The sequence below is a fragment of the Corvus cornix genome, chromosome 3 (assembly GCF_000738735.6).
Source record: "Corvus cornix cornix isolate S_Up_H32 chromosome 3, ASM73873v5, whole genome shotgun sequence".
NCBI lineage: Eukaryota > Metazoa > Chordata > Aves > Passeriformes > Corvidae > Corvus > Corvus cornix.
The window spans coordinates 69,420,067-69,433,928 of NC_047056.1; the positions used below are offsets into that span (position 1 = coordinate 69,420,067).

General features: G+C 44.0%; 2 protein-coding genes across 9 annotated transcripts in view; one reads left to right on the top strand and one right to left on the bottom strand.

The window, feature by feature from the left end:
- Positions 1 to 9,036, top strand: part of SESN1 (sestrin 1) — a 76,479-nt gene extending 67,443 nt beyond the window's left edge. For 2 of the 3 annotated variants that reach the window (XM_039568814.1, XM_039568813.1), the window contains 8 exons: positions 402 to 602; positions 1,541 to 1,723; positions 2,892 to 3,134; positions 4,396 to 4,543; positions 5,384 to 5,496; positions 5,735 to 5,925; positions 6,159 to 6,303; positions 7,915 to 9,036. In XM_039568814.1, the coding sequence (XP_039424748.1) occupies positions 432 to 602; positions 1,541 to 1,723; positions 2,892 to 3,134; positions 4,396 to 4,543; positions 5,384 to 5,496; positions 5,735 to 5,925; positions 6,159 to 6,303; positions 7,915 to 8,001 (1,281 nt within the window). In that variant the 5' untranslated portion in view covers positions 402 to 431 and the 3' untranslated portion in view covers positions 8,002 to 9,036. The remainder of the gene's footprint in view (positions 1 to 401; positions 603 to 1,540; positions 1,724 to 2,891; positions 3,135 to 4,395; positions 4,544 to 5,383; positions 5,497 to 5,734; positions 5,926 to 6,158; positions 6,304 to 7,914) is intronic. The other variant, XM_039568812.1, reaches the window with a different exon arrangement.
- A 3,054-nt stretch (positions 9,037 to 12,090) lies between these two features.
- ARMC2 (armadillo repeat containing 2) overlaps positions 12,091 to 13,862 on the bottom strand; it is a 61,363-nt gene continuing 59,591 nt past the window's right edge. For all 6 annotated transcript variants that reach the window (XM_039568809.1, XM_010403156.4, XM_010403139.4 and 3 more), the window contains one exon: positions 12,091 to 12,466. In XM_039568809.1, the coding sequence (XP_039424743.1) occupies positions 12,333 to 12,466 (134 nt within the window). In that variant the 3' untranslated portion in view covers positions 12,091 to 12,332. The remainder of the gene's footprint in view (positions 12,467 to 13,862) is intronic.

Consider the following 13,862-nt stretch of genomic DNA (forward strand, 5'->3'; position numbering starts at 1 on the left):
TTTTTTTTCTCTCTTGTCATCTTAGCTAGCCTTTTACTTCTTTCCCTCTTTTTCCCTTAGCAAAAGTGATGATTCCAATAGCTTTTAATTATAATAAACTAAGATCAACCTGGGGTATTCAAGAAAGTGAAGGTGAGAGTTAAAAATGAGAAGTCAGTGTTGTATTAGAGAGAGACTAAAGCCAAAAATCTCCTTTTGCTGACATAACCACTTGTGATCTCCTAAATGAGAGGTATTACAGGGATTTAATGTGCCTCATGTGCACTGATTTAATGCCATTAATAGATTTATAATATAATTCCTTTCACTTGGGGCCTCTGGGTGCTGTGGTAATACATTTATTTGCTATTTTATTGGTGGTACTTGGACAATATTGCTCATTGCTCTTTCTCTTCAATCAGACAATTCAGGTGGGAAAGGAGGACGCCACGATGCACACGCTGTTTGCAGAGTCTTTTGCCACGCTGGGCCGGCTGGACAATGTCACCTTGGTGATGGTTTTCCACCCGCAGTATCTCGAAAGCTTTCTAAAAACTCAGCACTATCTCCTGCAAATGGATGGTCCTCTCCCGCTCCATTACCGGCACTACATCGGGATAATGGTACGCACCAGGCAGAAACAGCCACGCTGGCAGCGCCTCGGGCCCTGTCTGAGAGCAGCTGTTGCTGTGCTTTGCAGTTTCTAGGTGGAAAGGCTTTTCACCAGCAGCTAAGAGAAAAGCAGAGTATGTTTGTTGGTGTCTGCTTTACAGATGGTTTCAGAAGATTAGCACTTCATGTTCATAGATTCAGTAGGACTGTGAGTAAAAGGGCAAAAACCTGCTATAGAAATGAGACAATTGTTACTGGCTTCCTTAGTATCTCAGAAACTGTGTCTCAAGAAAGTTTGTTTCTGTGTGTGTGTCCTGTCACATACATCTCCCTCCAACTCAATAGTCGGTCCTATCATGCATTTCTGAATATGTAAATTCTAAGCCAATTTTCTGCCAAAAGTGGTTGATTTCTAATTTTTAATCTGCCAGTTCAGTGATCTTTGCTTGCTGAAGCTGAATTAAAGTTTTGGGCTGTGTCTTAATTTGATGCAGAAAGTATTAGTGTTTGAGTAAATGATACTGGGCTTTCTTTGCTGAGAAGCTGCCCATAGTCTCTCTTGACATATGCAGTCTAAAACCTGCTTTCGACTGTTGCTGGTAAAGATGCAGTTAGAGACAGCTTCTTCCGCCCTGGGGAGTATGAGGCAGTATGGATTACTTGCTTCAGGACATGTAATAAATCCATGCCTGTACTTCTCCCTGGGTGTAGGCACGTTGCACCTGTAGCCAGCATAATGATGGTGTGTATGAACAAGGGATATTTATGTTGTGAGAACAATAATCAGAACAAGCTGATGTGTTAATCTCAGAAATGTTTTTTTACTCGAGTCTTTGTTCAGTGCAAGTGTTATTCTTGGATGTTTTGAGGAAATGATGACTTACGGTATTTGTCATAAAGTACTAACTTTCTGTAATTGTTTTCTGTATCACATTGTTTTCCTTTCTAGGCTGCAGCACGACATCAGTGCTCTTACCTTGTTAACCTCCATGTGAATGACTTCCTTCATGTTGGTGGAGACCCTAAATGGTTGAATGGTCTGGAAAATGCACCTCAAAAACTGCAAAATTTAGGAGAACTGAACAAAATGTTGGCTCATCGACCCTGGCTTATCACCAAGGAACATATCGAGGTAGGTCTTTCATGCAGTAATGTGAATGTCCCCTTTTTTCAGTAAAGCAATCACAGGGGTTCAGAGCCAGACAGAGTGAAAGATGTTCTGTGGTAATGACTTTAATTTCAGTGCTACATCACTGCATGATACAGTATCACTTGTGCCCTTGTAAAACTAACAGGATCATAACTGCTCTCAAATGAGTGACAAATTTAATTTACAACATGCTAAAATTTCTGTGTCATGTTGGAATTCTGTTGGTGCGATGACGATGTGCTCAGGTGTGCACCTCCCTCCTCAAGCTGTGTGCTTTCAGTTTCTGAGATGCTGCCAGAGGTCAGGCAGATCACCAGCCATCACGTTTTTGTCTGGCTTGCTGCCAGTTCAAATGCTGAGTTTTCAGGCTGGGATGGAGGGAGCAGGCTGGCAGAGCTGCCCAGGGGAACGATGGTAGTACAGGACAGCCAGGACTGCAGCACCAACAAACCACCAAGGGGCTGCTTCTTCCAGCCCTTCTGCTCTCCTCTGCGCTCCTCGCGAGGAGCACGTGGGTGCTGGGACTTCCCTCGGTGCTGCCTGGCCTGGTGAGAGGTGGTGGCAGGTCCAGCTGGGAGGCAGGATGATGCGCTGTGGGGGAGGGCACATGCTCTGCCACAAGGCCCCAAACCTCCCACACTTTCCTGCCTGAAGGGGAAGTTGGGGTTTGAAGCTTCTTGTCAAATCTAGAGCATTCCACCCACAGGGACAAGATGAAGGGAGCCTGGTGCCAGGTTTTTACACAGCTGATCTGCAAGGAGTTGCCTGGGTTTTCTGATGCTGTAAAAACCATTTGAACAAACAAGGAACAGTCGTGGTTGCATCTTCATCAGAGGTGTGAAATTTCAATGCAAGTCAGTCTGGCCTCGATAGAAACCACGTGGTGCAAAAGAGAAACCCCAACTTATTCAATTGTTTAGGGACAGAGAGGGGAGAGAAGTTGCCTCCTTTGTGGCTTAACCACGCAAGTCTGTGTCTGGCAGGTCACCTGGTAACAGGTCACTGAGCACACTAATGGCAGCAGAAAGTTAGGAAGCACATATGGATGTTGGGAAAATAATTTTACCTGGCAAAGAAATGTGTTGATAAACTGCATTAAGGTGGGTCAAATGAATTACTTTCATATTTTTGTCTTGCGTTATTTTTAAAGCAACTACTGAAGACTGAAGAGAACAGCTGGTCCTTGGCAGAGCTGATCCATGCAGTCGTTCTCCTTACACACTACCACTCCCTTGCTTCCTTCACGTTTGGCTGTGGGATCAGCCCAGAGATCGACTGTGAAGGGGGTCACACCTTCAGGCCCCCCTCCGTCAGTAACTATTGCATATGTGATATTACAAATGGTTACCATGGGGTGGATGAAATCCATGCCAGCCCAGCTGGGAGTATTCCAGTAAGTGTCTGAACAATCGATCTCTTTCAGAAGCAGTCATTTCTTTGTAAACTTAATATGTGGAGGATGCCTGTTTCTTTTCATTCATTGAGAGTGGGATTGACGAGTCTAATCCAGATGTGGGTATTGAAAAAGTGCATTTAGGAGGAGCTGAAATGATACTGGTAAGCTGGGGAAAGCTACCAAAGGGAGAAACAGGCACAATCTCTGTTTGCTTTTTCTGCCTGTCATTCATAAAGGTGAACTGAGATGAGTCCCAGCCTCAGCTAGTTCATGATACGTGTCCTGAGCAGCAGTGGCCAGGAATGCTTTTTTCATGGGTGCAGTGGAAAGTTGCCTCTTCCTTTGATTCCAGGCTCTGACTTTTTTGCCTTGAGGTGTTTGTGATGCAACACACAACAGATGATTCTTAACAGATCATACACAACTTTGTGACTGTCTATAAAAAAAACACTCTCTCCTGCCTGCAGCAGTTATGCTGATCTGGACTTGTTTTCCCTTGGTGAAAAGCATGATGTGAACTAAGTGTTGGTTTAAGAACAGCCATGAGGGTGTTCCCACTGCAGGATCCTTGCCTTCGAGATTTTACTGCAGTGGTGTGGGTGGCATTTAAATTTGTTTGATGAAGCTTGCTGGCTCTCTGAAGGAGGAAACTGCAAAAGGCAGGGAGGAAAGGGGCAGAACTGTATAAATTAAAGATAATTTTACTTTCCTTCGTGCTGATGAAGTTTTACAAGACCGATTACTGAATTAATACTGTCTTGTGGTGTTAAAACAGCTCTTGTGAAAGACAATTATCTTGCACAGGCTTTCTTTTGAGGCTTCATTAAATCTGCATTTACACTCACTCTTCCTTTTTCCTTCAATGTTTCTTCTCTGCGAGCAGAGGAGGGGAAAAATACAGTTGGGTGGTAAATTGTGGTTACTTCCTCTATCAGAATTTCTGTTACAGCTCCTTGTTTTTCAGTTGCTGAACATTTAGACTAAGAGAAACTAATTTTAGTGTGAGAACGACTTGTTCCAAAATGCTGTGATTTTTAAATCATGCTAAAAATACCAGGGATCTAATTGAGAAAAGATGATGACTAAATGTATGCCATTGGGTCAGTACAGGTTTCTTTCAAAAACTGTGTTCCTTGAAAAATCTGTATTTGAAGATGTAAAGGACTTAAGCTGTGTTTAAACTTTCTGGCTTGGCAATTTCTGCCATCCTTGTCACTTCCTGTTGCATGAAAATGAAATGTCTTTCTCTTCTTTTTAGTCTACAGAGTCTGTCTGTGAAGTTGAAGCTCTTATGGAGAAAATGAAGCAGCTGCAGGAGTGCAGAGATGAAGAGGAAGCCAGTCAAGAAGAGATGGCCACGCGTTTTGAAAGAGAGAAGAGAGAAAGCATGTTCGTGTGTTCTTCAGGTAGTGCAGATGTAGTCTGTATATGTATTTATTAAGACTTTCCCAAATTATTTGAAGAAATACTACTGCAAAAGGGGAAAGAAGTGCTATTAGCTGTCTCACAAACATTAGCATTTCTTTGAAGGAATCAAGATTAAGGATGCCTTGTTTTCTTCCAGGAACACTTAAAAGCCAAGTAGTGCCAAGATTTGTGGCTGCTCACAAACACACCATAGCACTCTCTGACCAATAGAAATTAAATAATAGAAATCTCCAGAAGAAATGGAATCTCTCGAGAGTTTTAGAAATTTCACAAGTGACTTAAGCATCTTGCAAGATGCTGTAAAACCAAGATACTTGACATGCTTTGCTATTTAGGTGTGTGAAACATTACTTTTCAGATGACTGAAAGACAATACTTAATCTATTACAAGTTTAGGGTTGTCACGGGCTCTTCAATACAATTTGCTCTAAAACAAACTTGGCATGGAAGTCTCAGAAGTCTCTTTATTAATAAGCTCTCTATTCCAAAGCAGGTTTTTCCCCTGACATTTTTACAGACCTCTTGAGTTAGGGGGAAAATGTCCCCTATATTCAGGGGATAGGGTGAAGACTGCAGCAGAGCAGAAGGGAGAAAAAGATGTTTGTCTGTAAGAAAAAACCTGAGTGTTTTTCATGGAGCTGCCTCTGAACACCATAGCTGCAGTCACAGAGCTGGACTAGACAATCTTAATACAGGTAGTCCAGTGAAAATGTGTTTCCTTAAAAAGCACAGAGACCCATTCTTGTGCAGGAGTTCTGCTCATACACCTCCAATTTGTTCTTACCAAAATTGTGTGAAATTCTGTTTGGCATTAACAGAAGATGAAGAATCTGCAGCAACAAGAGATGTGTCTCGTCACTTTGAGGATACCAGCTATGGTTACAAAGACTTCTCCAGACATGGAATGCATGTGCCCACCTTTCGTGTTCAGGTAAAAGGCATGGGGCTGCCATCAGGAGCTTAGGGAACAAACTGTTCATTGTGCCAGATAGCAAACCTGGAAATGGCTGTGCCCTCACTGCCCTGTGAGTGAGGCTTAAAGCCAGCAAATGAACAACCCCCACCCCCCAGTGGATTATCTGCCCTGGGATCTATTACTGCATTAAAGCTCTGGGCTGTCACAAGTTCATTTCTGAAATGCTCCATTCTGCATTTTTACTTATTCTAAGGATTATTCCTGGGAAGACCATGGCTATTCCTTGGTTAATCGTCTTTATCCAGATGTGGGACAACTACTTGATGAGAAGTTCCATATTGCTTATAATCTGACTTACAACACAATGGCTATGCACAAAGATGTGGATACCTCAATGCTGAGACGAGCTATTTGGAACTATATCCATTGTATGTTTGGAATAAGGTCAGTTTCACTGTTTCTGTTCTAAACACATTGGCTTTTCTTTGTCAGGTTGAACCAGAACTGTTTGTTAGGCAAACATACATGTGTTTTTTAAACATGTTTTTGTTTATGGGGGAGGGCAACTAGTGCTACAATTACCCAATAATTTATTTTGCCATAGGAGCTTAGAAACAATGCAAGTGAAATAACTGCTGCTTGAAAATGAAAGTGTCTTTTCTCTCAATTCCACACAGATATGATGATTATGACTATGGTGAAATTAATCAGTTGTTGGACCGCAGCTTTAAAGTTTATATCAAGACTGTGGTTTGCACTCCTGAAAAGACCACAAAAAGAATGTATGATAGCTTCTGGAGGCAGTTTGAACACTCTGAGAAGGTACAGTTGGCATGCGCGCTGAGGGGCAGCCACAGGCCCCAGATCAGTGTCCCCCTGACAGCCACAGCCACCCAGCTTAAGCTTTACCCGATGCTACTGGGGTTCTGCTCACACTCAGTCAAGTCATTAGGAAGTGTCATGTTTCCAGGCTGAAATAATTTCCCCTTTTCTCCTGCATATTTGCTGGCTAACAGCTGACATGGACTGGGCAAGCTTTGAGAAGTTTGGGGGGTTAGACACGACAATGGTACAGCTTCACCTCAACTGCAGTCAGTACTGCCTGGATCCCAGAGAGGCAGGGAAGTGGTGCCAGATCATCCATCCCTTGGCAGCAGACCTGGAACAGCTCTGTGGCTGGCCCAGGGTCTTTACAGTCCCCTGGTCCTTCTGGCATGGATAGCCCCAAAGCAGTTTCTTTGTGAAAGCCTAAAGCTTTGCTGCTGGGTTACAGTCTGAATTGCACCTCCCAGTCACATTGCCTGTTGTTAACTCTCAGATACCAAATCCATTAAGTAAGTTTATATCCTTCAGTTTTTCTTTGGAAAGGTATTTCTTGGCCTCACTTAATGCTGAAACATAAAGATGCAGAAATCATTAGTGTTTGTATCATTAGAGGCTGTAGTTGTTGATTAAACCCCTTAAACCAGGGTCCTGTAACTACAATGATGTAAGATTGTTCAAGTAAAACACTGCCTATGTTTTGGCTGGACTAACTGTAATAGACGAGCTTTTCAAGCACACAAATCCTTCTTTAAAGCCCAAAACTTTGCAACTCCATAGCCATCAAAATCCACGACTCATTCACATACGTGTCACTGAATGCAATAACTGTGCATCCTCATGGAGATCATGCAAATGAAACCACACACAGCCCTTACATGCCCGAGCAAACTCACAGCAACCTGCTGTCAGTGAGAAAATACTTTCACACCCTCCCCCCGCTTTGAGGATCTCACCCTCAAAGAAATACAGTAAAGACATTGAGAAGATGAGCTGGAGAACTAAAATTCTTACCTCTAGTAGCTACTGAACACCTGTGTCTCAGAAGAGAAAATAGATTTATGGCACTTGAGAGTTTTTCTGGTGCTTCACCTTAGCCAACCACTCTTTGTTGTTCAGGTGGTAGCTGCCTGTGTGTTTCTCTCTCAGTCCCAGGGGCAAATGGCCTTGTCACCTCTGCCTTTGCTAACACCCTCCTCTGCTCTGCAGGTGCCCACTGCCCTTTAATCATTAGCCTCATTAAACTAAACTTGAACAAGCTCTGCATAGTGTTGCTGAAGAAGGGCTTGTGTGCTTGAAAGCTTCTCTTGTTTTACCCAGCTAAACCATCTGGTCTGCTAAAGGATGATTTCTTCTTCCTATGGACCTGGCCCTGCCTAAATGTGCCTGTGAGCCAGTGCCACGCCGTGCTGCAGTACGGGGTGTGGCGTTGGTTCCTCTGCCCCACTCAGTGAGCTCCACAGCGAGATCTGGTGGGCTGTGTGGTGACACGGGCAGTGCTCCCCTGCTGCTGCTGCACCAGCACGACACCCACAGCCCCGCAGCTTCCTTTGGCTGCAGCCTGTGGTGGTGAGCACAGTGCTGAAGTGTAACTTCTTCTCTCTCCTGAAGGTCCATGTAAATTTGCTTCTGGTAGAAGCTCGGATGCAAGCCGAACTACTTTATGCTCTGAGAGCTATTACTCGCTATATGACCTGATGTCTCTGGCTGCCTGTCGATGTCGGAATGTTCTGCAGCTGCAGTATGGCAGAGGAAGATACGAAGCCTCAGGACCAACAGTAGCTATAAGTTAAGATGCCCATTGTGCCATAACTCCTTTAGTTTCAGCTATTTCCATGTTTGGAATATCACTGCTGCCACTGGGCAGCGAACGCTTGGCAGTTGACAGACAGGGTTGTGCGGAAGTGCTGCCTGCTCATGGTATTTTGGCTTTAGACAGCCCGGGACATTCTCTGAACTTGTGGCAATATAGCAAACGATAGATACATAGATCTTGTGATAAGGCAAATACTGCGGGAGTTGGAGCGCAAAAAGAACTGGGACTTGATGACATTTGCTTTCCCTATGAGAATAATTTTAGAAAATCTTGATGCTGCTATTTGTGCAGGTGGAGTGAACAGACCCAGGCTGTTCCAGTTGAGCTAGAAGTGAAAGTGAGCACTGCTATTGTCTGAGCCTTTACTCTGTGTGGTTTCAAAAAAGCCTTGTTATTTAGATTCCCTGTTTAATCAGAACTAAACCTCTTCTGTCCACACTGATAATTCGAAAGGTAGCAGTCAATTTTCTCAACTAGTTTAGCCTTAAAAACAGGATGTTTGTTCAGCATTATTTCGTGAGCTCCAAAGTGCAATGGTCTTCCTATGGAAAGAAGGGGACTGGAGTCCTCAGAGCTTCTTAGAGATCTACCTACACAAAGTGTCAAGTAGCTTCTTGTCCTCCTTTTCACGGATGAACCAAGAAGGAGCTAGGACAAGGTGTGGGAATGTTGTTCTAGACTGCCAAACAGTCCTACTGTATTACATACCCAATGCTGGTCTTAATGATTTTTGCAGTTGCTTAAATAACTAGGCTAAAAAACATCTATTTTTAGTAAATCAAAACGTGATTAAAATGCTGACATTTAATATACAGTGGTTTTGGAGAACACATGAATACTTTTGTATGAGTGTGAATTGCTTTTTAAATTTGTCAGTATTACTGGTATTTTTGAAATAAAGGTAACAACTTTTTCTCTTGGTGTTTCTGTGTGGTTTTAACTTGAAGCTTCTGTTCTTACTGGTTCGAAGACCATTTAAAAATGTTTGCAACAGTAACTGAGCAAACATATTTAAAATCACCACCCGTGAATTTTCTAACTGAGTCTAAAATGATGGGAGAAAAAATTTACAAACACAGATCTGGAGCTTCACTAATACTGTCGTGGGAACACCGCTTCTGTACTGCTGCTATTCTCACCCATTTGGACAAAGCTCTCAGCACAAGGTGTTATTCTTGGGGTGTCTGGTGCAGGGCCAGGAGTTGGACTCGATGATGCTGATGGTCCTTTCCAACTCAGCTGATTCTATGAAATGGATTGTCTGAAGCCCACAAGCAGAATTTAATTTCTGTCTCCTGGCCTGGGTCTCAGCTCAGACTGGTTTCTCTTTTTACAGAACCTTCTGAGAACAGTTATAAGTTTACAGTCCAAGAAGCTAAAATATCTAAAAAGATCTAGGGGAGAAAGATTAATAAACTGTCAAAAATTGTGACTAACAGGAAGCATCTGGTGCTTCCTCTTAACTGAAAATACAGGATTTTTAATGTTCCGAAAACAGAGCAAAACTTTCCTGTCTTAAGGGCATTGTACAGTTGGAAAGGCACAGCTCAGTCTGTGAATGGAGTTTCTGCAGTGCTTGAGTCTCCTGCTGCTTTCTGAGGTCAAAGGTAGACATGAATTTTTCCAAAAAATCTAAACTGGCCATTTCCATCCTATGCTCTCCGGCCACATCCACGTCCCCTCTCGCTTTTCAAGCAGTAAACACTGGAGCATATCAGTGTGTGAGTGGCATCAGCTGGTCACAGCTGCCATCAATCCTGAGCACAAGCAATCCTGACTACCTGTCCAGTACTCCTGGGCAGCTCCGGCAGAGCCCCAGCCCATGGGTGTGAAGTGCAGCATCCTCTCCTGTAGCTCAGCTGCGGTGCTGGCAGCTCTCCCCAGGGAGAACAGGAATGGGCTCCTGGACATGAGAGAGCTGCTGCACTGAGGGCTGTGGCTGGGATACTCAAATGGTAAACGATGCTGTAAGAACACACCTGAAATCCAGCATTCTGGGGCTGCTTCTTACTACCCGTGAGTTTTTCTCCAGAGAAATACAGAGGCTGGTGTAGCTCAGCTGGAGGGGTGCTCAAAAGTCCTGTACCCCCCTCTCTTCCCAATCCAGCTCATCTGAACGCGCCTCTTCCTGCACAAAGACCAGAGCTCACACACAGTGGCTGCCCCAGGATCCCCAGCTCTGCCCTGTGCTGCAGGACACAGTGCCTCAGGCCCTTGGTTACAGCTTGACCAGTAATAACTGACATAATTAGTGTTGTATCTGAACAAATCTTAAACTGCCCAAGCACCACCTCGAGTTGAGCCAGCCATCAGTTTCAGTTGCCTTCTGACTCAGCCCTTGTCCATTCTGATTAGTCCTGCTGACCACAGGGCCTTTTCCAGCGCCCCCACCCTGCCCTGCACAGCCGGCTGTTTGCCTGCCTTGCCGTGGCACAAATGCCAGGAACAAATGCCTCCAGCTTCCTCCCCACAGGGACTACTTACCCATCATCCTTTCTCTAATACTCTCCCAAAGCAAATCCATTCTTTTCTCCCAGAAACAAATGGGACATTGAATCCATTTATCTTCCCTTCAACTTCAGCTACAATTAAAATGGCAAAAGAAGGGATGATAATTGAGATATTTTTGAGCCGAGCAGAGCTCTTGTTGGAGCCAAACCACACTGAACTGCTGAGCACTTCTCTCCTGTGGATTGCAGTGACAGAGGCTGCCACCACACGAGCTCCCAGAGCCACTCACCGCAGGGCTGAGCCTTGCTGGGCTCAAGTAACACCTGAACTGTTGAGACACAAAGAATGGAGCAAATTTCACCACTTTCACTGAAGTTTCCTTCTCACAACTCCCAAAACCTGGACTATGAAATCGCCCCTCCCTGCCGCATAAAAGCAGGGATCTAAACTAGGAAAAAATCTTGCTGCCCTTCTACTGTCTCTACTTCTGGGCCTCCTCACTGCCACTCCTCACCTGAAAGCAGAGGTCTGGGCACTACCAAAGGCACAGAGAACGGTGCCACTGAGGGAGCTCTGAATCGCTGCCTCCGAACAAATTCCTGCAGCCTCTCCCAGGATTGCCATGCTGGAGCCGCTCCTGCTGTCCAGAGCACAGCGCGATGCCGCTGACCCGCAGGAGCAGGAGCCTGGCAGCCCCTGCACAGCAGTTTATTCTTAGTAATCTGAGGTCAGGAAAGAGAGAAATAGGTCAGGTCTGTAAAGCTCGCTGTGGCCAACTGGGCTGTTAATGCTCAAGGCCAGCAAAGCACCTGCTGAGCTAATCCATGGGCTACAAGCGGGGACTTTCACATGCTGGAAGGATGAAAACTGAGCAGTAAACAAGGCAGCAGCAGTCAGGAGGAACAGGGCGAAAGAGGCCTGTTTCAGCCCCATGGATGGAGTCACAGGTTCAGGGTAGACAGCTGGCCAAGAAGTCTGAGAAACAGGCACACAGGTGGCTCTTGGGAGTGTGGGACCAACTGAAAGAAGGTAAAATCTTCTCTGACATCAGGGATATGCGTGTTCTGCCTTAAGATGTGAAGTCCCAATTCAGGGAAGACCAGCACAGCTGGACTTAGATCCCACAAGTGTCAAGGCAGCAGCTGGGTTAGCTGGGATACCCCAGACCCTAGCCCACGGTGTCAGAAGAAGGAAGGGGGATCGCCCAAGGAAAGAGGGGTGACTTTCCCCTGACCACCGACAGCTTTAAATCTGAAAAGTGAGGCTCATGAAGGAACACAGGACAATGGCCCAACAGCACCTGGGTTACTCTGTCACAGAAGTTCCTTAAGGTAAAAGTGTGTCAGAGTCTGTAGGTGAGATGTGGCTCCTGTCACGTAACATTCTTTTGGACTGCACAGCATTTTTGGTACCACAGAGGTCTAAGTACTCACTCATAACTTACCTGTTAAAAATTAGAAGTTCAACAAATACTTTTGTTTAATTTTTCCAGTCAAGAAACGATGCAATTACTAGACAAGTCACACTGAAGCTGCTTCATCAGCTCAAGTATATTGTAAAAAGTAATTACAAAAATTTCATACAAGCTCTTCAAAAGACAGCAACCAGTACATAAATGCCAGACTTTTCTGAATTTTTTTTTAAATAGTCATGCTCTCCAACAAGCTTACCTTCAATGGCAATGTGCAGGTATATTAGAAATATAAAGCTATACAATTTACACCACAAAAAAACCCCAACTCATTAAAATGGAGTGATGGGCTCAGCTGGAAGAGTGATGGCTTTGAATTCTGTCAAGAAGTTTTTTTGCCACGGGTTTGAACTCTCTTTCCCAATATAGTTTTTGGCAGTCCTTTATAGCTCTGTCAAGGCTGCACTCCAACTCTACCTCTTCATCTGTAATCAACGAAAATATCATCATCAGTTCCAAATAAAAATATACTTACCTACATATTTTGTGACACATACAGCTTACCAGCTGTGTATGCTGATGGCTTAAAAACAACTGCACTTGAGATAAGTTAAGCATCACTGTCTGAGGGTCTTAGGTTTAATTGAAAATAAAGGACAGTAAGGTCAGTAAAACAGTGAAAATGGTACTGCAGGTTCTTTTATTCTCACACCTCAGAGGTGTCTCTGAGACAAAAACTGTCTCTGAGATTGAGCATTTACTGTGTCTGTCCCCCAAGGTTTAACATTACCCACAGCAATTCTGCTAAGGTAAGCAATCCATTAATCTAACTACAACTATGTTTTTCCTGTCACAAATTGCTCTGCTAATCTGGAGACTCTTCCAAACTATCTACTCTCATATACTGAAGGAACTTGAACTACACTAGTTATTGTATTACTAATGCCCTCCCTTCCTTGCAAATTTCAAAAATAAAACAGGACAGTCTGTATTAAAGACAAGCAATGTTAGGAATGAAAGGAAGTCTTCACTCATTATTCCCTCTCCATTTTGCTTGGCAGTGGATGTGGCAAAGAGACAAACTTAGAGAAAATAGCAATCAGTCTGCAATCAGAAGCATTCTCCTGAATCAGGAATCCACAAACACAACTGATAATGCTGAACAAATGTTGTCACACAGTTTAACAGAAGGACATTTGACAGCCTTTAGGCCATAAACACACCTAAAATGAAGGTGGAATCCTGCTCCAAATGGGCAATACTTAACCTTTGGCCTACACTACAAAAAAGCACCAGATTCACAGCGTGTTCAAGAAGTAACTCTGTAAGGGAGCTTCTGCACAGTCCCAGCAGGTAAAGGCAACTTGGGGCTGAAGAGAAACTTCAGTTACCCACATTTTGAGTCAAACTTTGTGCAGAAAAGAGATGTTCCAACAGCACTTATGCCCATCCAAAAGCATGCCAAGGTGCCTGTGCAGAGCAGATGGCCTGAGCTGAGACAGGTACGAAGGAGGAAATGACATTCTTGTGTGTGGAGATGAGCTCCAGCTCATACAAAGTTACCAGCAACTGCAAACAGTACTTGGCTCCTGTGCCACTACACTGTAACTACCAAAATTAAAGAGAAGCTGATTGTGAGAGGTTCCAAATGGGGTTCTGCGTAAGGAGATGTCATTTAGAGTCTTTCTGTAATAAAATAAAGAGGACAAGAACACCCACTCTTTCAGAAAGGATGTCATATCTGCAGGAAGAAAACCTGTAATCAGAGATAAAATCTAGCCTCTGACATCAGATCTATATTTGATAATGTCATAGGATAATTTAGGTTGGAAAAAACCTCTGGAGCAGAGTCACCATGGAACAGTTTGCTCTGGTCCATGT